General features: G+C 41.3%; 1 protein-coding gene across 13 annotated transcripts in view; it reads right to left on the reverse strand.

Moving 5' to 3' along the window:
• ERC1 (ELKS/RAB6-interacting/CAST family member 1) overlaps positions 1-26,756 on the reverse strand; it is a 394,434-nt gene that overhangs the window by 84,600 nt on the left and 283,078 nt on the right. For all 13 annotated transcript variants that reach the window (XM_027093429.1, XM_027093433.1, XM_027093428.1 and 10 more), the window contains one exon: positions 2,338-2,482. In XM_027093429.1, the coding sequence (XP_026949230.1) occupies positions 2,338-2,482 (145 nt within the window). The remainder of the gene's footprint in view (positions 1-2,337; positions 2,483-26,756) is intronic.

The raw sequence follows: 26,756 nt of genomic DNA on the forward strand, positions 1-26,756 counted from the left end.
GGCCAGAGACCCTGTGAGCAGGCTCGGCCAGGTGAGCAGGTGACAGCACGTCTGTCTGACAATCAGCTCACTTCCCCAGTGACAGACACGTTTCCACAGAACGTGCACCAGGAGACCTCAGCTCATGACACAGCTCTGCACGGACACACTGCTCGTCTCAAGATCTGGGTCCTGTCTGAAGACACTGACTGATTCTCACTAACTGCTCCCGAATGGAACAGGAGACGGCACCCACCTCCTAGCTGGGAGGATGACGCGCAGACCCAGGCAGCCCACCCGAGTTTTCTGCACCCGCGACACAAGCACAGATGCATCGTTTGCGACCCCTCCAGCCTCCTCAGTCCGCTGAGCTAGCCTTATCCATTCATAATTCTCCTGCTGAACATAACGGAAACTGATAATCTGTTCAGAAAATGGGAAATGAGGACCAATTAGAATCAGTTACAGCTCTTAAAATGAGACAGGTTGAGCAATGTGAGCTGGGGGACAAACCGCTGATCAATTTTTTTGCTCCGTTTTCTTCTGTGATATGAAAGAAGTCTATCTCTCTCTCTCTTTCTTTTTTTTTGTCAAGCTAGGTGACCTGAAAATGTTTATGTGGCAGAATTCCCACAAATGATGGATAAAGTGGTTGAACTTGCAATAAAGGGAGGCCCCCAGAGCACCTTTGTTTTGCTTTCCCTTGTGTCACTGGCACCCAGGAGAGGGTGAAAGCTCATAGTGAATTCCATCTCTTAAAGGGATGAACGTCCAGGGGTACCAGAGCTTAAGTGGGTAAAAGTTTTCTTTCACTTGCAAATGAGCACTGGGTTGTTTTTTGCTGGTCATCTATCTATCTTGCAGTAGGGAACATCTTCTGGTGTTTTCTCATCAAAGTCAGCCACATAAGGTCTATTTATAAGCAGTTTTATTAGTCTTTAAAATAGAGAAAATATCTTTATTGTGTAAATAGTGATTCTTGTTTATTTGAACATTAAATATGATGCTAAGACTTCCCTGGTGGCGCAGCAGTTAAGAATCCGCCTGCCAATGCAGGGGACATGGGTTCCATCCCTGGTGCGGGAGGATCCCACATGCTGTGGAGCAACTAAGTTCATGCGCCACAACTATTGAGCCCTCATGCCTAGAGCTGGTGCTCCGCAACAAGAGAAGCCACCGCACCGCAACGAAGAGTAGCCCCCCCCCTCGCCGCAACTAGAGAAAGCCTGCGCACAGCAACAAAGACCCAACACAGCCAAAAATAAATAAATGAAAAATGATGCTATCAATTGATGACTGATCCTCTAAAGTAGAAAAAAAGAAACTCCTTCACTTGAAAACTCTTTCCTACTCTGATTACTTCAGGCAGAAGGGAAAATGTGGGCAGCCCAAACGTACAGAAAAGTGGCGGAGGATGAAGGGGATGACCCGGAAGGCAGGAGGTGGACACTCGTGTAGAACAGGAATGCCGGGAACAGCATTGAAGATGGAGAGGACGCAGACTCTGAAATTCAGCTTTCTCCTTATCTTCAAAGGGGAAAAAGATCTGCCCCAGTTTTAAAATTGTGGCAAAGTATACACAACATAAAATTTACCATTTTAACCATTTTTAAGTGTGCAGTTCTGTCCATTAAGTATATTTACATTGTTGTGCAACCATCATCAAGGAGGAAATTTCTAGCTTTTATTTTCACAGATGAAAGGCCTCACGTTAGTATTAAGCATTAAATTTGGGGAAGGTTTTGGGTGGAAAAGAAAAGGGCAAAACTTTGCTCTTACCATCAGAGCTTACCCAGCCTTGAATAACAGGAAATCACTTAAATGAAAATACCCTTAGTGCCTTCTGTAGCGGGAATCTGACTGGACGTAAGGGATAAGACTTTTCACCCGCTGGTGGTATGGGCACACCACCACCAGCTCCACACCACTGCTGCCTGCCCTTACATGCGGCCTCTGCCCCTGGAGGTACCACTGAGGACCCCAACAGCCCTTGCAGATACCCCACAGCACTTGCCAAGGACCACGCAGTTGTCAGTGCTGTGGACGACCCCTGCGGCCTGACCCCAAGAGACATGCAAACCCCCCCCCAAGAAAACCTTTTTCATTTCAAATGGGCAGAATTTCACTAATTTCATCCAGCCATTGCAAAAGTTAAAAAAGTTCTCCTAAGACGTGTGACACCTTCTAAACCAGTCCTCTGACCAAGAATGCTCTGTGCTTCCTAGACAAAGCAGAGATTTGAAGGCTGAAGTCTCTGCTGGTGAAGATCAATTAGATAAAGACCAGACATCTGGCCCGAGGTGGGAGACCTGAGTGCATGAGCCGCGGGCAGCCTCCCCCCAGCCCCACCAGTCATACCTGCTGCTTGAGCTGCTGCACGAGCCGGTCCTTCTCCCGCTTCAGGGCAGCCACTTCTTCCTGGGTCTTTTTCTTCGAGGATGAAAGCTCCAAAAGAGCTATATTGGCATCTTTTTCACTGATGGCGGCCAGAAGGGCTTCCTGCCTGCAAACGAAAGAAAACATCCCGATTTCCATCTAGTCCTCACAGCAATCCTCAAGTTACTAGTACCATTACCTCCATTTTATGGGTGGTGAAACTAAGGCTTAGAGAGCGTATGCAGCTGCCCAAGTTCACACTTGAAGCAAACGGTCCGGGCAGGAATCCCATTCAGGGCTTCTTGACTCTAAATGTCTTTATCAGGTTGTTATACTGACATCTTAATGAAGAGTTCCTAGATCTAGTTGTAGTTAAACTTGGACAGTAAACGAAGTTAATGACTTTTTTTTTAAAGTAAGAATTATCCTGTCATCTATACATTTTACCCATTTGACTCATTCTTTTGATAAGTATTCTGTGGTTTCCAGGCAAACGAGGCACCACTAAAACTGAAAACATTTTTATGTACAGAATGTGTAACGAACTGTAAACGTTAGTAAATAGGATTCAGGAAATCAGCCAGCTGCTCCCGGGGGCACTCTGAACATCTATGAATCTTTTTATCTCATCAATGCAAATACGTTTCCAGTCAAGGCTTTCCTTGGCAATGATCTGCACATTTTGAAACAACAATTTAAACTTCACTGATTCCTTGTGGTTTACCTAACAACTATTTTTGGGTTCATATCCAGAAGGAAAAGAAGGTGGGATTTTAGGGGAGGGGCGTTGAACTGAGAAATTGACAAAATAGTCAGAATGAAGTTGGTGAACAATTAGTCTCATAGTCCAAATGCATTCCTCTATAGCTCATCTTTTACGTAATAAGTCATCTGGAAGAAGACAGATCTGATTTACAGAACTATAAAAGTGGCCTGAGCTTTTGACCTGAGGAAATGCTGGATCTGAGAACGCACTGCCCAAGTTTAACCTTGCTTCTGTCTCTTGTTAAGATAATTACGCTTCAACAGCCGTCACATGGAAGAGTTTTAGTTTAGCCACAAACTGGAAGACTATCTCTTGCACATTCTGACAAGGATATTCCATACTCAGATGGGTAGGTCTGGGGAACCCTGAACAAGCAGTGCTAACAAATGGAAGACGTAGATCAGTTTACATCATGGAAATGAGGATTTGTTTAACTAGTCTTCGCTGTTGGAAGGGAAGATTCGTTGACCTCAGTATAACTTTCCACTGTCCTCACTCTACATGAGTCTAAGCAATGGCAGATGGCTTATCCCATGAAGTCAACACCAAAGGGATAACGACAGTCTAAATATATCCACTGACCACTTGAAAAAAATATGTTAAGTGGTGAAATGAGCTTAAAGGTGAAGGAGTTCAAGATGGTCTCACTCTGCGGTTTCCTGTTAATTGCTGTCATCTGTTCCCTTTTGGGGAGCCCAGAGACTGACAAGCTGGGACGAGAAATGTGCCTTCTCAATAAGGGGGCTGCATTTCTGTGCATCAATAGTCAGAATGACACATTTAGCGGCAGGCAAATAACAGACGACGAATGAAAGATAAATTACTCTGTCCAGTTAGACCGAGTCATGAGAACTTCTGCCGAATGCAAGATAAAAGGCGATAGGATCTGAGTTCCATTCTGTACTTAAGGAAAGAAGCGTCATAATACGAAATGGTAAAAATGATCCTATACTGTTGAAACATCTTGACTGAATTCCAAATTCTTTTATAAATGATATGCTTGGCCAGCTAGTGTGGTACAGTTAATCTCTGGGGTAAAATGTCACATTCCCCAAATGCAATATGATATAACAGGTGCCAATTCATATTCTAAATTTTAAAATAAAGGATGTGGCACTGGAGTCTGAGCCATTGGAATGGTGCCTTTTTTAATAAGATATATATTTTGAAGTCTTTTTTTCTTTTTCTGTACGATTCAAATAGAAATTTTATTATGTCATTGATGCTATTTACTTTTTATTGAGCACTGATAATATATTATGAACTGCACAGAATCAAATTTCCTCTCCCACACCCAAGGCTCTCACCCTCTAAAAATTCCCTAGCGGATTAACATAACACTGTCCTTTCCATTTTAAAACTGTACTCTCGATATTGACTTCTACATGTGTATGCGCCTATAAAGGGCAAGTCACAGTCAAGAGAATGAAATGTCTTGATTACATATTGCACATATGATCATGTAAACTCTGGGTAATGTTAGTATCTTTTGTGGGTTTATTAGCTTTCAGGTTTTTCTCTTGTTTTTGGAAGGGGACAGAGATTGTACTGTTTTCCCTATAATTTTGGTAAATTTGAAACGGACACCATGGGAAGAACAACTTCTTGAAAACAGTTTGGAGGACAGGAACGAAAATAACGCTGGTAAGTAGTAACAGCCGTCTACTTTATGGGGAATAAGAAAAACTCTTGTTCCCTCAATACATGTGGTAGCAAAGACCATATTTGTAGTTGAGCTTACGTGGTTAAGCTTTACAAAGAACATTCAAGTGTCTAAGCTAAGAAATTCTAAGAATACCCTGCCTTTCAGAGGGAGTGGAATCTGGAGCAAAAAGCAAACAGCAAAAAGGACTTTATTTTAGTAGCCACCTGTTCTTAATACAACTGCTTCTTTGAAAAACAGGTATTTTCTGATAACAAAGTAATGTTCATTCATTGCTGAAAAATGGCAAGATACAGAAAACTGTGAAGAAGGAAATAAAAATACCTGCAATAATGCCTTTCTAATCAGAGTCAATTACTTGAGAGCTGAAAGGCAGCTACTCTAACACTAATACGGCTCTTTCAAAGAGAATGAACCTTCCTGGGGATTAATAATCAACTTCAAAAGCTTTACTAATCCGAGGTTCTCCACAGAAGAGGAACACTTGCTGGTGGAACACTTCCTGACTTCACTTCCCATAAGCCCACAGGGAGTAACACCAGCACATGAAACACAAAAGGGAACACACATAGGCCACAAGCCCAGACAAAAGAAGAACTAAGATGCTCTTCCTGCCAAATCACTCTCCTTGTTCTCTTAGTGGCTTTTCCTCAGTTAAAAATAAAAAAAAATGAAAATGTGCACACAGAACCTTTCAAAGTGATTAGTAATTCCCTACTGCATGACTAACAGGCCCCCTGACTTGCATAATGAGTAGGTAGTAACAGAAATCCAACTTTAAGTCATTAGTCTAGTCACACCATCCCTGGTGCTGTAAACTACCAGAACAGTTGAACCTGCCCTTTGACCTGCAAATTCTAATAGAATCAAGATGTCTCTAAAAGTTCTGCTGTGGCATTTGAGCTTCAAGAAATGGTAAGACCACCTTCTCTGTCCCCCTCCCCCTTCCAGCAAATTTCAGAAACAAGAGGCAAATACCCAAGGCAAGTGGAGCTCAAAGTTCTGCTGGTAACTCCTGAATCCTTAAGGACAACACACGAGCCCTCTCTTACTAGTAAACGACGGTGGTTAGCAATTTAAGAGTGAGTCCTAGGTAAGCGTGTGTTTAACAGAAATGCAAGACAGAAAAGGAGTATGAATGAAGGGATATTATAACAGTTTATTTTTCCCTCTTCTTCCAACTGGGTATTCCAAACGGACCGATTAAATAATCGTGTTTCATAAGTTTCATAATCCAGAAAACACGAGGAAAGAGAGCAGATGAAAGCAACAGTGAGATCAGTAGCTTTGGACGTATTACTGTCAAAGACATGTAGGCACAGTTTACTCCAATTTTAAGATGAATCTGAAATCCAGATTCTCTTACTGATGCCTCCTTTACTTGTAATTTAACCGGTTAACTATCCGGGGTGAAATCTCTTTCACCCCTTCATTTCCCTTGGCGAGGAGGTCCTCCAGCCTCCCTCACGGAGGCCTCAGAGGGCGTGGCCGATACGCCACCTTACGAAAGCTCAGTGGGCAAGCCTGGCTGAAATACCTGAACTTCCAAATCTGGTCCCTGAACATCTCCTTATGTCCTCTCTAGGGAGCCTTTACTTAGATACTCAGCATTACCTTTAATATAAAATGTCTACACTAAGTCAGGTCTTCCATCCGTCATAACGAATCTCCCGTTCAACGTTAACTGAATCACCACACTTCTAGGCCCACAGCCTGAGAACACTGAAAAAATTTGATTTCCTCTTTGTTCCCCAGAACCAATATGCAAGTTTTGTGGATTCTTCCTTTCTAATAGTTTTTAATGAACCCACCACTTTGTACCTGCATGTTCACTATCAGGGTCCCCAGCATCCTTTTATCACAGGCCTGCATGATTCTTAAAACGCCTTCTCTGACCTCACTGCTGTTCTCACTGTCCTGCTTCCAGCATCACTTTCATCAGGTTTCTTAATGTATTAAACACTTGGGCCTAATATCTGACCAGTTACAATTTTCTATCTACTCCTTCCTCAGTGTCTTCCAAGGACTGTGTGTCACTGAGACATGACTTGTTTTCACTTAGTTTTATGCCACACGCTCTACCTGAAAGGCCTGAGCTTTCTCCTCACCGGCTGCTAACTTCTCTCTGTTCAGCATTCCCTTCCAGCACTTTCACAGTTTAGATTAATAGGCATCTGCTCTGTGAAGGTCCTTCAATTCTTCTACATGGGTCTGCTTCCCCAACTATACTATGTTTATGGCTTATGTCTTTAAAGTTTTCTTTTAATGTTGTTTCTTGGTCTTTCAATTTGTTGCTTTGCTAATTTTTAAACTTTTTTTCTTCTTAATTGTGGTAAAATACACATAAAATTTACCATCTTAACCGCTTTTAAACCAAGACCAGGGACAGGAGGCTGTCACCTGAAGGGGGAGGTGGGCGTGCCCCCAGGACGGGGAAAGCGAGTGGTGCCAGGCCCCTGCCGCCCGCTGCCTTGCTGCGAAGTGCTCCCTGGGCTCCCAGTGGCCAGGTTACAGCCCAGGTCCCATCTGCTTAAGCACCATCCATTCTCCCTGAGCCAAGAGCTTGGCCACAGGGGCCACGCTGGCCAGTGGCACAAGGTTCCAAATGCTGCTTCCCAAGCTGGCTGACCAGAGGCTGCAGCTAGGATTCCCTGCCAGCGGTCTGCGGGTCCCCAGGGACCTGAAACAGATTTTCCAGGGTTTAAACACCTGTAAAAAAATGTTTGTTTTCATTTTGCTTACTCTAAAAAAGGACCCCCTAACCAGTCACAATGACAGAACTATTTTGTGACAACTAGAAATGAAAAGGTTTTCACAGATTAAAAAAAAATACACATAACATTTACCATCTTAACCATGTTTAAGGGTACAGTGCAGCAGTGTCAAGGACATTCATACTGCAGTGCAACTGTCTCCAGAACTCTTTGTCTTGCACAACTTAAACTATGGATTAAACAATCCCCATCCTCCTCCCGAAGCCCCTGGCAAACCACCCTCTCCTTGTCTCTATGAATCAGGCTACTCTAGAGCCTCACGTAAAGGCAGCCACACAGTATTTGTCCTTCTGTGACTGGCTTACGTCCCTGAACATAAAGTCCTCAAGGTTCATCCCTGTGGCAGCATGTGTCAGAACCTCCCTTTGTTTCAAAGCTGAATAGTACGCCACTGTACGCAGCCGTCACGCTTTGTCCATTCATCAGTCGATGGACACTGGGGTTGCTTCCACCTTCTGGCTATTGTGAATGCTCCTATCTTTAATTTTTAAAATGTATTATTTTCCTTCTAGAGGTGTGGTTCACGACTGTGAATACCAAAAGCTTGCACATATTGTTAATTTTCTACATTGCATGTGCCTGAACCATTTACACTTTTTTCTCTTCTTTTCTTTTGGCTTCAGTTACTCTATACTCTGATATTATCTGCCAGTCTTTTTTTTTTTTTTTTTTTTTTGCCTAAAGTCTTCGCTCAGAAACAGCTGGAATACAAGCTCCACGAAGGCAGGGTGTCTGTCTATTGTGTTGTGTGTCCCAAGTGCCAAGAACGGCTCCTGGCACCAGCAGGCACTTCATACATGCACCCTGAACCAACAGCTCCTCCAGTTCTGACTCCATTCCCATCTGCCATAGTGGTTCCCAACTGCTCCAACGTTTTCACTTATTCTGAAGCTGGGCTTCACTGTATTTTATTTATTTATTTATTTTTAAAAGGGCTTCAAATGCTTGGCTTTTTTATTTATTTATGGCTGTGTTGGGTCTTCGTTTCTGTGCGAGGGCTTTCTCTAGTTGTGGCAAGCGGGGGCCACTCTTCATTGCGCTGCGCGGGCCTCTCACTATCGCGGCCTCTCCTATTGCGGAGCACAGGCTCCAGACGCGCAGGCTCAGCAGTGGCTCACGGGCCCAGTTGCTCCGTGGCATGTGGGATCTTCCCAGACCAGGGCTCGAACCCGTGTCCCCTGCATTAGCAGGCAGATTCTCAACCACTGCGCCACCAGGGAAGTCCCACTGTATTTTTAAGGCTTTTTTTTTTTTTTTTTCAGTCCAGCAGCATGGAAAGCAACTGAGCAGAGGGTTAGAGTAGGGGATATCAAAATTTGAAAACATGAAAAAAACCAAGACTAGAAAGAGACCACTAGCTCCGGCCAATTCACATTTCATTAAAAGAAGAGTTTTGCTTTTCTCTAACTAGACAGAGGACAACTGGAGAAGTAGGTTCAATTCTGGAGGCCATTATTCAAGAGGCAATTAAAAGTAGAGGGATCCAAAGGAAGGTGACAGGATGGGGTTATATAAGGGCATATTAATCCAAAAAGATTTACCCACAGAGCATGACTGATACTAGAAGAGCAGAAACAGGAAAGGCAGAAATAGGATTTTAATCTGTGTCTCTCTAGAAAGCACATATGACACTAAAGGGAGGACAGTCACAAAGATACATATTTCAGTTTATACAGTGATCATCTAACGTATTATCTCCTGTTAATAAGTAGAACTGGGAGGCCTAAAAAATGACAGGGCTTCTCCTGACTAGGTGTGTAAAGAGGTTATCAGAGGTACTGTACAAATGATTTTGCTTTGAGTGGTAAGTCTGTCCTTTTTAACTGTAAGATTCCAGCAGAGCGCATGAGATGAAACAAAAATGCTAACTAAGTGCCAATAAATTGTATGGGCCATACGTGCTGAAGTAAGTGACACCGCAGACAAAGAAAATCACCTGGGGCCGAGGACACGGGAAGTCAGTGGGCCTTATCTTGACAGAGATAATAAGAAAGACAGAGAAAGTGATGTGTATAAAAGCACAGGTCGTGTGAGGACACACGGCATGACTGGATTGGAGGGTTTCTATAGGGAAAGGACAGAGTGAGGGGGATGCTGAAAAGGTAGCTTTGAATCGGAGCACGGATGGTCTGGAATGGCAGGAAGGAGTAAACACAGACTGTGACACCCTTGAGGGTTCTAACCTGAACCCGGCAGACAGAGGGTACTCAAAATGCTGAATAAGGAATGATTTGATTTTGAATATAATATAGAAGCATCAAAAGTTCCAGAAAAGTAAAGCAAGGTCTTAGAAAGACTGACTTAGAGGCAAAGAGGAGAGACGAAGTGATTCCGGAAGCAGAAGGGTCAGGAGGCTCCTGCTAGAGATGTATTATGAGCAGAATTCTTACATTACAAAAAATGTTTTTAAAGAAGTAAGAATAGAATGCTGCTGCTGTCTGACTCTGGATTCCTGAGTCACAGGAGGGCTGTGATAAATCGCTATACTATTCAAAGAATACGAAACACACAATCAGTGTTGGACATATGTTTTGATGCTGGAAAGAAACTTTCAAACGTCACCAAACATAGACTCTCTGAGGGCATTTGATCCAGCAGCACGAGCTGGGGTCCTCCCTCATGTGACCGTCTCACGGCAAGGGGCCAGCCCTGTTCCACCTCCTGAAACAGGGGAAACAGACACACTGGCAAGAGAATGGGTAGAGAAGTTACCCCGCTATGGACGAACTTCTATATTTCAGAAGTCCTTGAAAAGAATCAAAATTAACATAAAGGCAGAAATTGCTGGTAGTTACAGCTCAGTAAAGGAGGCTGATTGAACAAAATTTTGTGCAGAAAAGCTGTATTCAGTTTTTCTCCTCACTTTTTCTGAAAAATGAGCATTTTGATATATCCAACCCACCACAAGTTATGACAAGTTTGGAAAACGGAGTTTTACTGTGATATTGATACTTCTGCTATAAAGCTTCTGCCTGCTTCTCAGACAGGCAAAAACTTGATGACTGTATTCCATGTGTCAGGAAAAAAAAAAAGAGAGCCTATATCTTTTCCATTTGTTTAAATATAAAAATTGTAATCTAGTCCACAGAGAGATATAAAGCAGATCGGTGATCTGCCCGGGACCGGGGACGGGGCTGCACAATAACTAGAAAGGCCCACGAGAGCTTCTGGAAGTGGATTATAGCTTGACTATGGTGGCAATTACAAGTGTATACAGTTGTCCGAGCTCACCATACTGTGCACATGGGCACCATAAATACGGCATAAACTACATTCCATGATTAAATCGGCTTGCCCCAAAGTAAATGTCCGCGATTCCAGCTCCCTTGGGACTACTGAAAGTTTAATATTACCAGTACATAAAGATGATTCTTCTTATCCTATGTTTCCTTAAAATATAGCAAACATCCAGTTGCTTCCCTCATAAAATATACCTGTACTTACACTTTAAATGAAAGATAAGTTCTTCAAAGAATTCATTTTAGGAAGTTATATAAAAACATTTATTCAATAATGCTGCCAAATTTATCTTTAAAACTGACTTCAGGGCTTCCCTGGTGGCACAGTGGTTGAGAGTCCGCCTGCCGATGCAGGGGACACGGGTTCGTGCCCCGGTTCAGGAAGATCCCACATGCCGCGGAGCGGCTGGACCCCGTGAGCCATGGTCGCTGAGCCTGCACGTCCGGAGCCTGTGCTCCTCAACGGGAGAGGCCACAACAGTGAGAGGCCCACGTACCGCAAAAAAAAAAAAAAAAAAAAAAACTGACTTCAAAATCTATTACATTATTTATGTATTTGGAATTATGACAAACATCCTTTTTATTAAACTGAATTTAAGTTCTGACATCAAGTCTGGACACTGAAGTTAGACAACCAGTCAAGATGATATGTTTTAGGACCACAGTGAGGATAAGAATATATTTATTTTCAGGGGCACCTCGTTAACCAGCTCTGGAAGCAACCGCCAAGAAAAGGGTTACAGACATATTCTTAGCAATGGCAGCACCAAGGGAGTAAGTGGAAAGCTGTCTAGGTGACTGTTTTGAGACCAGTCGGATCCTCAGTTCCTACACTCGTTATTTAAAAAAAAATCCTTACCACTTCATAGACAAACCTTATCTTCATGATAGATCAGGACAACACAATCTCCTCTAAACAATATTGGATCTAGAGATCCCCTTCTGCTGAGTATGACTTCCAGACTCTTGTTTTTGATACTCTAAGTTCCTTTACTTTTGAATTATACTTAATCAAAGTAGCTTGTTCCTTTTGTAGCTCAGTGTGCCCTCCCCTCCCCACTCCTGCTTCTGGGGTGCCATGCGTCAGTGAGCCACTGGATTACGTGAATGGGGGTAGAACCACAGGAATGGTGGAGAAACAAGAAAGGATGACTTTGAACTCATGACAACTTTATAGAGCAGAATTAATATACCAGTTCGGACTTTGACAAGAAAGAGACATACATTTGTATACAGTTTGCTCTGTTATTTTTGTCGGAGCAGGTTAAACATATGTCCTAACTAGTTTTAATTAAATGTTTTAAATCCACTTAGCATTTTGTATACAAGAGGGAAAATCTATGAAAAGTCTGCAAATAGTAAAATGACAATATAACTGGAATCTAAAAATTAGAAGAGAAATTGAGATAGGAATTAACCGCAGAATACATTCTTTAAAAAAAAAAAAGCTAGAAGAGAAAGGCATACCTTGTGAAGACAATGTCTGTTCATTTAATATGTCATTTTACTTACTGATTAGAATAAGATCCACTAAAAATTTAGAGGATCCAAAGTCAGTTGGAAAATATTGGCACACAGTACCTTTCTTTAAAACAAATCTAGAACTATAAAATTAGTCAACTATCAAATTGTATGTAAAATGTATATCTACATTCTCCATGTTAGAGGATTCAGTTGATGATATATCTTTTGTGATACCCAAAGATGTGGAGACCAACAGTCCCTTCAATATGTTAAGCAGGAATTACAATTTATGGTGAAACATTACACCAGGAAGGAAAACAGTATCATTCAGACGAGTGTCTCGGGCTTTGTTCTCTATACAATCACAGCTCACTAGTGATTTGTCTCTATCTCTGGTTCAGTGTAGAAGTCATTACTGAATTCTACCTAATGTCCATCTGTTTCCAGAGAGAACTCATAAAAAGGAAGAACGTGTTTTATTTGATCTAAAATGATTTATTGTTCATACCACAATTACTGATGCTCGTCTTAAAAGGAAAAAAGCCTCCCTTGACTTACTTTCCCCTAAAGCTGCTATGCCTTCTGGTCAAAAATTTTGGCACTCCAATACACCATTGGATTCCTGATTTCAAGATGGCAGAACATGGCTCTCCCATTTCCTCTGGAAAATCAACCCCAAACACCAGAACAGCAAAAACCAGAAACAAGCCCTATCTTTGAAGATACAAGATTGATGTGATGCTGAAGTGTAATATATAACGAGAAAACGGACATGGCAATTCTTAGCACAAGAAAGTCAACCCAAAGTGCCTACAGAGGGCAGGACTTATGAGAGGGAAGTAGATTTACCTGCAGAACCAAGAAGAGCTCAAGAATGCTAAGTCCACCACTACGGAGAGGTGTGTAACTCAAAGAAGCATAGCAGACTGGCTTTACAAGCAGTGATTCTCAAACATAACAGAAATTATTACAAATGGAAGGCTGTTCTCTACTCCTGACCTACCGAATCTGAATTTCAGGAGACAGCCAAGCCACCTATACATTTTTTTTTTTTTTTTGCGGTACGTGGGCCTCTCACTGCTGTGGCCTCTCCCGTTGCGAAGCACAGGCTCCCGACGCGCAGGCTCAGCGGCCATGGCTCACGGGCCCAGCCGCTCCGCGGCATGTGGGATCTTCCCGGACCGGGGCACGAACCCGAGTCCCCTGCATCGGCAGGCGGACTCTCAACCACTGTGCCATCAGGGAATCCCCACCTATACTTTTAAGAAGTTTTGCAGGTACTTTTGGAACCCACTACTTTACAGAAACAATTGATCGATTGATTGATATTTTAATAAATTTATTTATTTATTTATTTTTGGCTGCGTTGGGTCTTGTTGCCGCACGTGGGCTTTCTCTAGTTGCGGCAAGCGGGGGCTACTCTTTGTTGCAGTGTGCGGGCTTCTCACTGAGGTGGCTTCTCCTGTTGCTGAGCATGGGCTCTAGGCGCACAGGCTCTAGAATGCAGGCTCAGTAGTTGTGGCGCACGGGCTCAGTAGTTGTGGCACGCAGGGTCTGGAGTGCAGGCTCAGTAGTTGTGGCGCACGCGCTTAGTTGCTCCGCAGCATGTGGGATCTTCCCAGACCAGGGCTCAAACCCGTGTCCCCCTGCACTGGCAGGTGGATTCTTAACCACTGCACCACCAAGGAAGTCCGAAACAACTGATTTAAAAGACCAACAGTAAGGTGTTAGGTTTCCCTGATTCCCCACATCCTTGCCAAGACTGGGTTTTTAATATTTGTATTTACTTTTCCAAGTTCACTAAGTACATACAAAATCTTCCAGTTCCACTGTAAAATGATCAGCTTTTCAAACTCTTAAATTCTGATGATACTGCAGATACTCATGAGACTGACCATCACTGAACTTAGAGATATCACGCAGAGATGACTCATGTGCTGTGGTTCTACCCAACAGATTGTCTGAAAGGCGAGCATTTCATGATGTATTTATCGGCAAATTTCCTCCTATCTTCATGGCAAGGGCCATCACAAGATAGACAGGTGAATGTAGGATCTTCTGCTTTCTAAATTCTGCCTTTAAAAAGAGCTGGCAAGCCAAGGGAGTTTTTGTTGGGGATTTACTCAAATCCTACCAAAATCCCTAGTGAATTATGTCTTAAACCCAATGATTTGTGTTGGAAATCCGGGGGGTAAAAACCGCTTAGCATGAGCCTCAAGAGATGAAGTTAAGTAGTGGGTTCACAGTAACATCTGGGGATGATGTGTACAGAAAGATTTATATGGCCTTTTCTTTCATTTTGTCTTTACTATTTCATAATAGTATGTCCTTTATGCCTCATGTTTGATAGTATAATATGAACAGAACACTTCAGAACATGAACTTCCCTTATAAAGATACAGTCCCTTCAAAATAATGGTCTGCTGGTTATTGTTATATTCACACTTCAGGCTGTATCATTTACTGTGTCTTCTTTTCTTAGTAAGTTTCTGTTTCCAAAGGAAAATAAAGTCTTCTTACAATGTTTCTCAGAACTCAAACACCAGAATCCCTCCATTTATTTAGATGTCTGTTTTAAGAATCATTGAATGCTTTAAGCAATTAATCTCTGCACTTTGTCACTGTCCCACTGTTGACTTAACCTTTTCCAGTTGTAGATAGATAACATGTCCATACCAGCTGCCCCCATGGTGCTACCATGGCGGCTGTCTGCCTTGCCTTTAGCTTGCACTGCATTCCGAGTCTGTTTGCTATGACATCTGCTAGAAGAATGCCAGTGTATCATGGCACTCATTCTCCACCTTCTAGCACAATCAAGAGCTCAGTGTGCCTTGATTTCACAAAATAGCCAACATTATACAGAACATCCAATGTCTGGATTTGTGGTACACTGCCTGAAATAAAAAGTAGGAACAGTTCCAATGAGTAAATATCCCAGATATTCTGCAAGCTGTCTATGAAGCCCTATGAGAGCTGTAGGGATATATATGCATGACTGCTGGGGTGCTGGGAGGGGCCTGAAGATGCTGGGCTGCTGAGATGCTGAAGGTCACCAAGGTACTTGCTGGACAAAACAGCTGAAAGCAAACTCTGCAATGTATTAGTGATTCAACAATTCCATCATTCACCTCCTATCAGTTTGTTGGCAAAAATTATAAGAACAACTCCTCTCCTACACAGGTCTCCAACGAAACATCTGGTGGGGAAATTCTACAGGAATACACAAGTGACTATGCTTGCATTCGGTAGATGAATTGTTACTATTGTCGGCTGGGATCCCGTGTTCTCTGCATCCTCCCTTAGGTTCCAGCTGCTTGTCAAGTGATAGACATAAATTAGAAAGCAGGGCCTCTACACCTGTTTTTCCATTTTACATATAAGGGGCACATGGTGATGGTAGGCATACAAGGAGGGGAGATGTAGAATCTTCTGATAAAAGTGTTTTTTTTCTTAATTTTGAAGTTTTTCTGCATTAGCAATTGTATTATTTTTAATAGGGAAAATATGTTCAAAAATAGTAAAGCAATAACCATCGCTTTACTTCTCAAATATATAGGAAAAGGCCAACTGAAAATATTATTTCAAAATAAGTTTTAGAATTTATGGTATGATTAATGATTCAACATTAATTAAACTTTTTAAAGTTTAAAAACTAAAAGAGTTTTTAAACTTAAAAATTTTTGCTTATTTAACAAGAGCAGTAAAGATTTTAAAACTATGGAAAATGACAACTATTACTGCTCGAATTTTGTTATGGCCTCCGGATCTCTTCCTCCTCAACTGAGTGTTTTCTCTCTTACAGCACCTCTGTTTGCCTTGTGTTATAGCAACATATACACTTTTCCCACTTCTGAAAGCTGATCAATGACATGAAATTTACCACGTCCACTTCAACTCAGCCAATCTTTGAACCAGGTGTAGTGAGTGCCTAACTGGTACCTTCCTCGCAGGGGTAATTCCATTTTACTAGTCACTCTGTGACTAGTTAGCTCAGCTGATCAGAGAAAGAGTAATAAAGACAAGATACTTTCTCTTATTTCCGGTCTGTTCCACAACCAAAATTTTTACCTCTAGCACACATTTCTCAAAAGTGTATTCCACAGAAGTAAGGCAAGAGATATTGACAAACGTCCCGTGAAAAAAGATTTCCGTAGTCCAATAAACAGGAGAAACAGGACCTAACAGGGCGCCGGTGCAGACCTTAGAAGAGCTTTTTATGATGTAAGTTACATACCTTTAATAGGAGGCCATGTTTTAAAGCAGGGTTCCCCCAATTGCTGCCCACAGGCCAAGTCTGTCCACCACTTGTTTATGCACAGTCCATGAGCGAAGAATGGCTTTTACACTTCAATATGGTTGAAAATTTAAGGAAAAGAATATTTTTGTGATATAATATAAAATAATATTTTGTGAAAATAATGTGAAATTCAAGTTTCAGTGTCTATAAATAAAATTTTAATGGAACGCAAACATACTCATTTGTTTATGTATTTTCTATGGCTGCTTCAGCACTACAACAGGAAATCTGGGTGGTTTGACAGAGACCAAATGGCCCTTAAAATCCAATATATTTAGAAAAGGTTTGCCAATCCTATTACAGACCATTTCCAAACTTACTTGAATGGAACCCTAATTCCTTCCTTCCTTCCATGTCTCAAGTAACACCTTGAGACGTAGTATTCCAAGAAAACAGTTTGGAAAGTGATGATTTAAGGATAAGCCAATGGTTCCCCAAGAGAATAAATAAAGAGTCTTAATGAACTGGGTAAAAATTTACCACGATCAACACTGCCATGATTACTACACAGCTAGATGCTTTGCTAAGCACTTCACATGGATTAAGTAATAAATCCTTACAACTACCCTATGAACTTGAGAGAGGAGACATCTAGTAGGCAGTTGTACTGATGGGCCTGAGTTAAAGATGGGTGTGGAAATGGTCAGCACAGAAGGTAGCTGAAATAATACACGGGTCCACCAAGATCAGGAGGGGCACATAGCGCTGGGGGAAGAAAAGCCTGTAAAGAACTGAGGGCAAAAGTCTTAGTAGAAAACAAGGTGTGAGTGAGTGGTATCTTGGAAGCCAGAGAAAGTTTCAAGAAATAAGAAGTGATCAAACACTTTAAAGTGTTTATGGACAAGTCAAGACAAAGAATGCAAAATCTCCTTTGGATTTAGCTTTTAGAATGTTACTGGTTAGTTTGGAAAGCAGTTTCAGTGCTGGGAGCAGAAGCCACATTGAACAGGGTTGAGGAGTAAACAGCAGGAAAGAAGTGGAAAGAGACCATAAATTAGCCTTTCAAGATCACAGAGAGCAAAACTAGAATCACAGACTCTTAGAAGAGCAAAAGACCTTACAGACCACCAAATCCATCCACGAAAATGATTGCTTGATTTTGTTCCATTACATTCCTATCAAGTAACCCTCCAGCTTACACTTAGACACATTTAAAGACATGGAATTCTAGCTATCCCAAAGTGGCCTACACTAACTGTGATAACCCCGCGCTTAGAAATGACTTTATAAAATCAATCCTGAAAGCTTCTCTTCTAAATTCCTTAATTCTATCCCTTTAGGCCACATTAAAGAAATTTAATCATTTTTCCACCTGTCTTTTTAATATTTAGAAATGCTATTCTTTCTCCTTAGTGCTAAACAATTGCTTGCCAAAAGTTTGTCCAAGGTGCCATGGCCTGATTTTGCTCTTCCTTAAGCCCAAGTTCACTGAATACAAGTCTTAACGGAGCCAGGTGATCCGTATGAACTGGCATTTGATGGGCTAACTGGCTGCTGAATTTCTAAGATGAGCAAATATGTCTAGATATTTTATTTAAAGCAATCTGTAAGCTGTATCGTGTAAAGTCTACTCCTTAAATCTCAGTTACGCAAAGAGCTGATAAATGTTGGATCTCTTGCCTCAATTATCTTGGAGAACAAAGTAAGACTTATAACTGGAGAAAACCATTCAAAAAGATACATACACCCCCCCACTTTGTTCATGGCAGCACTATTTACAATAGCCAAGACATGGAAGCAACCAAAATGTCCCTCAACAGATAAATATGGAAGATGTGCTGTATATATATACACACACATGCGCACACACAATGTGTATATGTATACATACATACATACATGTGCGTGCGTGCGTGCGCGCACACACACACACACACACACAATGGAATATTACTCAGCCATAAAAAAGAATGAAACAATGCCATCTGCAGCAATGTGGATGGACCTAGAGATTACCATACTAAGTGAAATAAGTCAGAAAAAGAAAGACAAATACATATGATATCACTTATATGCGGAATCTAAAAAAAATGATACAAATGAACTTACTTACAAAGTAGAAACAGACTCACAGACTTCGAAAACAAACTCATGGTTACCAAAGGGGAAAGGTTGGGGGGAGGGATAATTTAGGAGTTTAGGATTAATATATACACACGACTATATATAAAATAGATAATCAACAAGGACCTACTGTACAGGGAACTCTACTCAATATTCTGTAATAACCTATATTACCTATATTCCTGTTATTACCTATATTCTGTAATAACCTAATATTGGGAAAAGAATCTGAAAAAGAATATATATATACATATGTATGTATAACTGAATCACTTTGCTGTACACCTGAAACTAACACAACATTGTAAATCAACTATACTCCAATATAAAATAAAAATTAAATTAGAAAAAGAAATTAGTATAAAGAGTACAAATAAAATGTGGATTTTCAATGGCTCTTTCATGATCAGACTGATATTAGGAAATTTTATAGGGATTAAAATACAACATTACTGGGGAATGTTCCTGCTTGAGTCATATGAGGCAAAATGAAAATGACCTCCTGTGAATTGTATCAAAGTTGACGAAGGGCCTTATTATCTTTTACTGATTGGCTAAGGGTTCAGATATCTTCTCTATGTTAGTTTCTACAGCAATCTCTGCAGAGCAGGAATCCTTAATGTACCATATCTCTGCAACTACCCTAGGAAGTTAAGAAAATTAAAAGACTTTTGCAAAGAAAAAACAACAACATAACATTATATCTTAGTTTATGAAGTTCATTATTTGATTTACCCAAATACACCTCTGGGTGAGATGACTCATTGCTTCTCATACCCTAGAATTTTATCACAATGAGAACTAAGAGATCGGGTTGAGTACACATGCTTAGACGGCATACAAGACAACATTTTAAAAAGAAAAAAGATATTTCAAACAAAGTAGTCCTGTTCTAGAGTAAATACGCATTGTCTTACACAGGAGATCATGAATATAAGATTTATTTGTACATACCTTGAAAGAAACCGAAAGAGAGAGAGCAACAGAAAGTAAAAGCAAAACTCCCCAGATAACCTCTACTTGTGTATTATTTTAATTTTCACAAACTTCTATGACTACTCTGTGCATGTCCCATCATACTTGAGGGTAACTGCTTTAAGAGCCTAAGACCAAAGGCACAGGCAATGAGAGATTATCTGAGGATCTACTGACAGATCTCAATTTGATGTTTTCTGGATTAAGATTATGAATTCGAAGAACATTCTAGCCACAAAAATTCACCATTCTATGTAAGAGATAATTATACAAATTCACAAACTACACATGATAACATTCAAACCATTTGCAGTTTGGCTCCCAACCAATTTTCCCAGCCTGATGCTTGAATATTTGGAAAATTCTTATGTTCCCCAAATATATGCTTCCCTTCCTTAGTGCCTTTTAAATTCTTTCCACTTAAAATGCAGGCTTCTAATCCCTCTTGCCTCTGCTGGTTCAGGTCAGTTCAGTACACGTTTACTAAACGTCTTCTATGTATCAAGGTCACACTAAACATTGAGCCAAGATAAGAACTCAATCCTAAGGTGTTATCCTGAGAAACCGTCTAGGTGAGTGGAGTGGGGAGGCATGATGCAGCCTTGGGTGGATGGAGTCCGGTGACCCCTAAGAGCCCCGGGAAGCAAGGAGGTGGGTGAAGCCTTAGGCCTTCGGAAGCTCCAGGGAAAGCAGGGGATTTCCATATATTGTGTCGGATGGAAAGGAGGCCGAGTGGATCTTCGGGCCTTTTGAGGCAGTATACACTAAGTAGTGATTTATTTACCAACTGTTTAACCATATGAGAAAAGGAACTGGTTGTTTTCTTCTAAAAAGTTATTTGTAAATGACACTTGTAAAACTGGAAAATAAACCCTTTCCAATTTGACTGGTTAATCACATACATCTAGAAATTATTTCCCCCTGCATTTCATTAATAATGTCTCTGCATTAAAATAAGAGAATCTTAAATTCTTTAAGCATATAAATCTTTATATTCTGGATACTTTTGTTGAGAAGCATGTACTGTTATTTTATTTTAAAAAAACATGTTTAAAAATTTCAAATATCAAGAGACTGAGAAGTCCAGTCACAGACTGGGAGAAAATATTTGCAAAAGACACATCTGATAAAGGACTGTTATCCAAAATATGCAAACAGTTCTTAAGACTCAACAATGAGAACCTGATTAAAAAATGGGCAGAACTCCCGGGCACATCGCCAAAGACGATGCACCCATGAAAGATGCTCCGTATCATCAGGGATATGCAAACTGAAATGATGAGACACCACTACACACCTATTAAAAGGGCCAAAATCTGAACACTAACAACACCAATGCTGGGGAGGATATGGAGAAACAGGGACTCGCGTTCACTGCTGGTGGAAACGCAAAAACGTACGGCCACTTTGGAAGACAGTTAGGCAGTTTCGTACTCAAAAAACTAGCCCTACTCTGACCACATGATCCAGAAAACACACTGCTTTGTATTTACCCAAGTGAACTAAAAACTATCTCACACAGAAACCCAGACAGGGATGTTTACAGCAGCCTTATTCATAATTGCCAAAACTCAGAAAATCCTTCAGTGGGTGAGTGGATAAACTGTGGCACATCCAGACAATAAAATATTATTTGGTGCTAAAAAGAAATGAGCTATAAAGCCATGAAAAAGATATGAAAGGAACTTAAATTCGTATTACTAAGTGAAAGAGGCCATTTGACAAGGCTACATACTATATAATTCCAACTATATGACATTTTGGAAAAGGCAAAATTATGGAGACTGTGAGAAGATTAGTGGTTGCCAGGGGTTGGGGGGAGGGAGGGATAAGGAGATAATAAGGAGAGCACAGAGGACTCCTGGGGCAGCGAAAATACTCTGTATGATACTACAATGGTGAGTACATGTCACCGTACATCTGTCAAAACCCACAGAACATGCAAAACTATGAGCGAACCCTAATGTAAACTATGGACTTCGGGTGACAGTGATGCACCAATGTAGGGTCACTGATTATGATAAATGTGCCCGCAGCTGTCACTGGGGGAGACTGTGCATGTACAGGGATGGGAGGAATGGGAACTCTGTGTCCTTCTGCCCAATTTTGCTGTGAACCTAAAAAATAAAGTTTATTAAATAACTAAAGCCAGAGTTAGTTAAAAGTCTCTGTTGAGAGGATGAAAAGATAAGGTACAGACTGGGAGAAAATATTTGCAAACCACATATCTGACAGAAGACTACTATTCAGAATAGAGAACTCTCAAAACTCAACAGTAAAAAAAAAAAATCTCATTAGAAAATGGGGAGAAGGCTGAAAAGCATATAGAGGGCAAATAAGCACATGAAAAAGATATTCAACATCATTCTCCTTTAGGGAAATGCAAATTAAAACCACAGTGAGAGGGCTTCCCTGGTGGTGCAGTGGTTAAGAATACACCTGTCAATGCAGGGGACACGGGTTCGAGCCCTGGTCCGGGAAGATCCCACATGCCCCAGAGCAGCTAAGCCCGTGCGTCACAACTACTGACCCTGCGCTCTAGAGCCCGCCAGCCACAACTACTGAAGCCCGTGTGCCTAGAGCCCGTGCTCTGCAACAAGAGTAAGCCACGACAATGAGAAGCCCGCACACCGCAACGAAGAGTAGCCCCCGTGCACCGCAACTAGAGAAAACCCGCGCACAGCTACGAAGACCCAACGCAGCCAAATATAAAAACAAATAAATAAATTTATATATAAAAAAACAAAACACAATGAGATATCACTATACAACTATCAAACTTGCTAAAATAAGAATAGAAACAACGGCAAATGCTGGTGAAGATGGAGAAAAACAGGATCATTTGTCCAGTGCTGCTGAGAACAGAATATGGCACTGCCAGTCTGGAAAACTGTTCAGCAATTTCCTAAAATGTTAAACAGGCAACTACCGTATGATCCAGCAACTGTATACCTGGGCATTTATTCCAGAAAAGTGAAAACTTGAGTTCACACAAAAATCTGTACACAAATACTTACAGCAGGTTTATTCATGATGGCCAAAACTGGAAACCACCCAGGAAAATTAAACAAACTGTATTACAGCCACACTATGCAGTATCACTCGGTAATAAAAAGGAAGGAACTGCTGTAGACACAACAATCTTGATGAATCTCCAGATAATTATGCAGCGTGAAAAAAAATCTGAGAAGATTACATACAGTATGGTTCCATTTAGATAACATTCTTGAAATGACAGAATTATGGAAATAGAAAACAGATCAGCGTCTGCCAAGAGATGAGGAGGGGGCAGGGATGAGAGGGAAGTAGGTGTGGTTATAGAAGGGAATCTCCGCGGTGTATCTTGATGACATCAGCGTCTGTGGCTGTGATACTGTGCACAAAATCACATCGTGGTTTTGCAAGACGTTACCATTGGGGAAACTACCTTAAGAGGACAGGGGATCTCTCTGTATTATTTCTTACAAATACATGTGAATCTACAATAATCTCAAAATAAACAGTTTAACGAAAACAACAAGACTATTTCATTCAGGTTAAAATGAAAAAATATCATGCTGTCTGTGTTTGGCTACCCATATAAATCCTAAGTGCAATTCTAACAGATTCTCTTTATCAGAGCTGGGGAATCAAATGAAGCTCCAAAGCCAGGCAGAACTCTGAGCTTATTGCAACACCGGCAATCAAGAGGATGACTGATCGTGGCTTAGCAGTCCAGTGAAGAATCTTCCAAACAAAAATTTCTTGAAAAGCCTATGAGCGACAATCTAAAATATTCAAGTCAGTTCTACTTTATAGAAGTAAATTCAAGAGAAAATATTAGTGACAAGTACCTCTCAGAGCTATTTTTTAGGTTTGTAAGCAAAAAATCAAAGATTGGGTAGACTGAAACAGCACACAAAAAGCCCGAGGACACATTCCGAGGAGGATGCTGAGCTTAACCAGTTCTGCACTGTACACCCCTATGAAACAGGAAGAGAGCTCTTGGACATGACACGAGCTGCGGCTGGCTCTGCCCCATCTCACTTCATGGATTTATGACACTTCCCCAGTCAAATACCCATCCCAGAAACCATGTGTGGTTTACACGACTGTCACTCCTACTATGGTACGGCATAAATAAATCACGGGGTTGGGTCAGTACAGCCAGCCTGGAAAGTGACTCAAGGAGTCAGCAGTACCGTCCCTAGGGCTATGTGCTTTATCACAGTAAACCTCGGAACAAGACACGACTTCCGGACTCAAGAAGCAGCCTTTAAATCAGGACACCTGGGCAGCCCTGGAATCATTTAAAAAATACAATAGGTCTCAGTCCACCACAGTTCCTCAGTGCTGGCCTGCACTCGCCCCAGGCCAGTTGCTTTTAACACTATTCAAAATGAATCCTTTCTGAGTGAATTATTATGGTGACAGAACTATTGAACAAACCTAAATGCATCCCATCCTCGGATCTCCTTTCCTTTGTCCTCCGTTTTTCCCTGACTTTATTTACCCATTCAAGAAAATAACATTCCCCAAGTCAAATTTCCCTCTTGAGCCTTTTCCCAGACTTTAAAACTCATGAACCAAGAAGGCTGCCTTTCGGTGCTTAAAATGAAAAAGCAAGGGATCGTGAGCCTGGTTCCCCCTACGTAAGGCAATAAAGAGCACGAGCTGGAGTAATGCTGGGGACAGACCTGCCAGGGCGTCCGTCGGCTGGGCTTGGAGACCGGCACTGCCATCAGCGCGACCTGCGCAGACAGTATAGAGACTCCAAACCAGGACTGGCAATAGGGCCAACCTCTCGTCAAGGAGAACAGGAAATATAACCAGCTGTAAAGGTTATGTGTTTGTTGAAAAGGGCTTTTGACATTAAGCTCTAAGTATAATCACCAAGCTATCTTTTATGTTCTCAACTGTTTGAATAAAACGCTTAACGCCACTAAGACAAACAAAAACCACATTCCTAGTTATCAAAAAGAACTACTTTTAAGCCAAGATGCCAAACAGTGTTTAGCTAGACAAAAAAACTACTGATCCGAATCAGTCTCACTTTACAGATTTACTGAAGCCTCCAAGCCAAAGGCCAGTCACATACTAATATTAACTTATGCTTCCCCTTGTACAAACCCTGTATCATGACCATAGAGCTGACTCCAATGCCCCGATCCTTTGGGGGTACACTGAGACAAATTTACTTTAATTCAGTAAAGACCTACTTGATTGTATATATTTGGGAACGACAGGTACAAAACAGTAAGAGACAGGCCGAGTGAAAACATGGAGTCCGGCTCATGAGCTCCGCCACACCATCCCCTGTCACGGAGATGACTGGACTGTACACATGCCTCAGGTGTTCAAACCCTTAGCATGAAACTGGAGGCCCAGGGGAACCACAACGATTAAATTGCAAACGTATCAAGGCTCAAGGCTTTCCAGTGAATCAAAAAGAGAGAAAAGAAATGACATTTTGATGGCAATGTGATTGCTCGTATCTCAAGGGACAAGGTCTTCATAAGTCCTGATAGGAAGTCTTGTCACGTTATATTGTAAAATATTATACATTTTTTTCCCTTAAGCTGATTCTTCACCATTGACCACACAGTCCAACAAGTTTCCTAAAAAGAACTCAGTAATGGAAGTTCTTTAATTAATGAATACTAAAACTGTTGAAACAAGAGACACAGACATTTCCTTCTTAATGACCTCTGGCTGTGTCCTGCTACAGAAGACATCCAAACCTGGAAGAGGCAGGGGCGGGTATCTGCCCTGGTCATGGAGTGTTCCTCACCAGGAAGAGCCGCACGCCTTTGCAGCCCACCAGGCAGCGTAAAACACACTGCAAAATGAATCGCACTCTAGAGGATCAACTAACTGGAGAGATACATGAGAAACTGGCGTTTAAAAAAATAACGTTCACTTCTAGATAAGCCTTGAATTCTTAACCTGGAAGCAAAAAGGATGATTTTTGTGGCATGTGTGAAAATTGATACCAATCACAAAATTCATCTAGTAGTTTGTAGGAAATAATGTCTTAAGGACCATCAAAATGTCAGTAGATAGGTTTAAGTTGTATATAATTTCTCTACATAGCAATTACTACATTATCTCAACTTCCCTCTTCAAAGCAATTAATTTTTAGCTGGGTGCATTTTAAACTGACTAGTAAGTTAAGCACACTTTGAAAAAGGAAAAAAGTTCCTGGCATTAAAATGCATCTTAGTATTTTGATGACATATTTCAAGAAGATACATTTGAAAACTGCAAACAGTAAGTCTTGACAAAGATGAATAACTGTTTGTCTCATTTCTATTACTATTTAAACACTGCGCTACAAAATACCATCGTCAATGGATCCTAGCCCCAAGTCTAACCACCCCCCAAAAACAAAAAAACCTCAAGATTAAATAAACACAGGTCACAACACGGTTTCCCAGACACTACAGTAACTAGGTGTAGTACAGTTAACCCATCCAGGACCCATGTGGACGCCAAATCCAGAGGTGTTCAAGTCCCGCACAGAAAATGGTGCAATGCAGCCGGCCCCCCACCTCCCGGCTCCGCATCTCAGGATTCAACCAACAACACCTGAGCTGCTTCCGCCCTTTGGCTACTGTGAACTGTGCTGCTGTGAACATATGTGTACAAGTATCTGTTTGAGTGTTTGTTTTCAATTCTTTGGAGCATATACCTAGGAATGGAAACACTGTGCCACTTGCATTTGTAAATACAGTTGTACAGGAGCACAGCCGCATTTATTTATTAACATGCTGGCTACGGTTGCTTTTACACCTCAATGGAGAGTGAGCAGTTGTGAAAGAGACCACGTGTCCTACAAAGCCTACCACGTATTCCATCTGGACCTTTACAGAAAAACGTCTGCTGACTCTTGTTATAGTGCATTACAGTGAGATGTAGAAGGGGTGGAGAAGCAGCTGATTTTGTCTTATAAAGTTAGGAGGCCTCTGTGTGTGTGTGTGTTCTGAAGGGGGCAATGGGAAGGGGAACATTAGGTCCTAACAATACTACCTTGGAAAACATCATTCATATTCTGTTTTGACGCTGAGGTGAGGGTCATCATGCTAACCCACTACATTAAAGCATCTGCTGAGTGCTTTTCAAAGGAGGCTTCAGAGCGAGACTGAGCTTTACATTTTATGATTACAGGTTAACTACAGTT

Source organism: Aethalodelphis obliquidens, unplaced genomic scaffold (genome assembly GCF_003676395.1).
Source record: "Aethalodelphis obliquidens isolate GAN/ISIS:26980383/991018 unplaced genomic scaffold, ASM367639v1 scaffold83, whole genome shotgun sequence".
Taxonomy (NCBI): domain Eukaryota; kingdom Metazoa; phylum Chordata; class Mammalia; order Artiodactyla; family Delphinidae; genus Aethalodelphis; species Aethalodelphis obliquidens.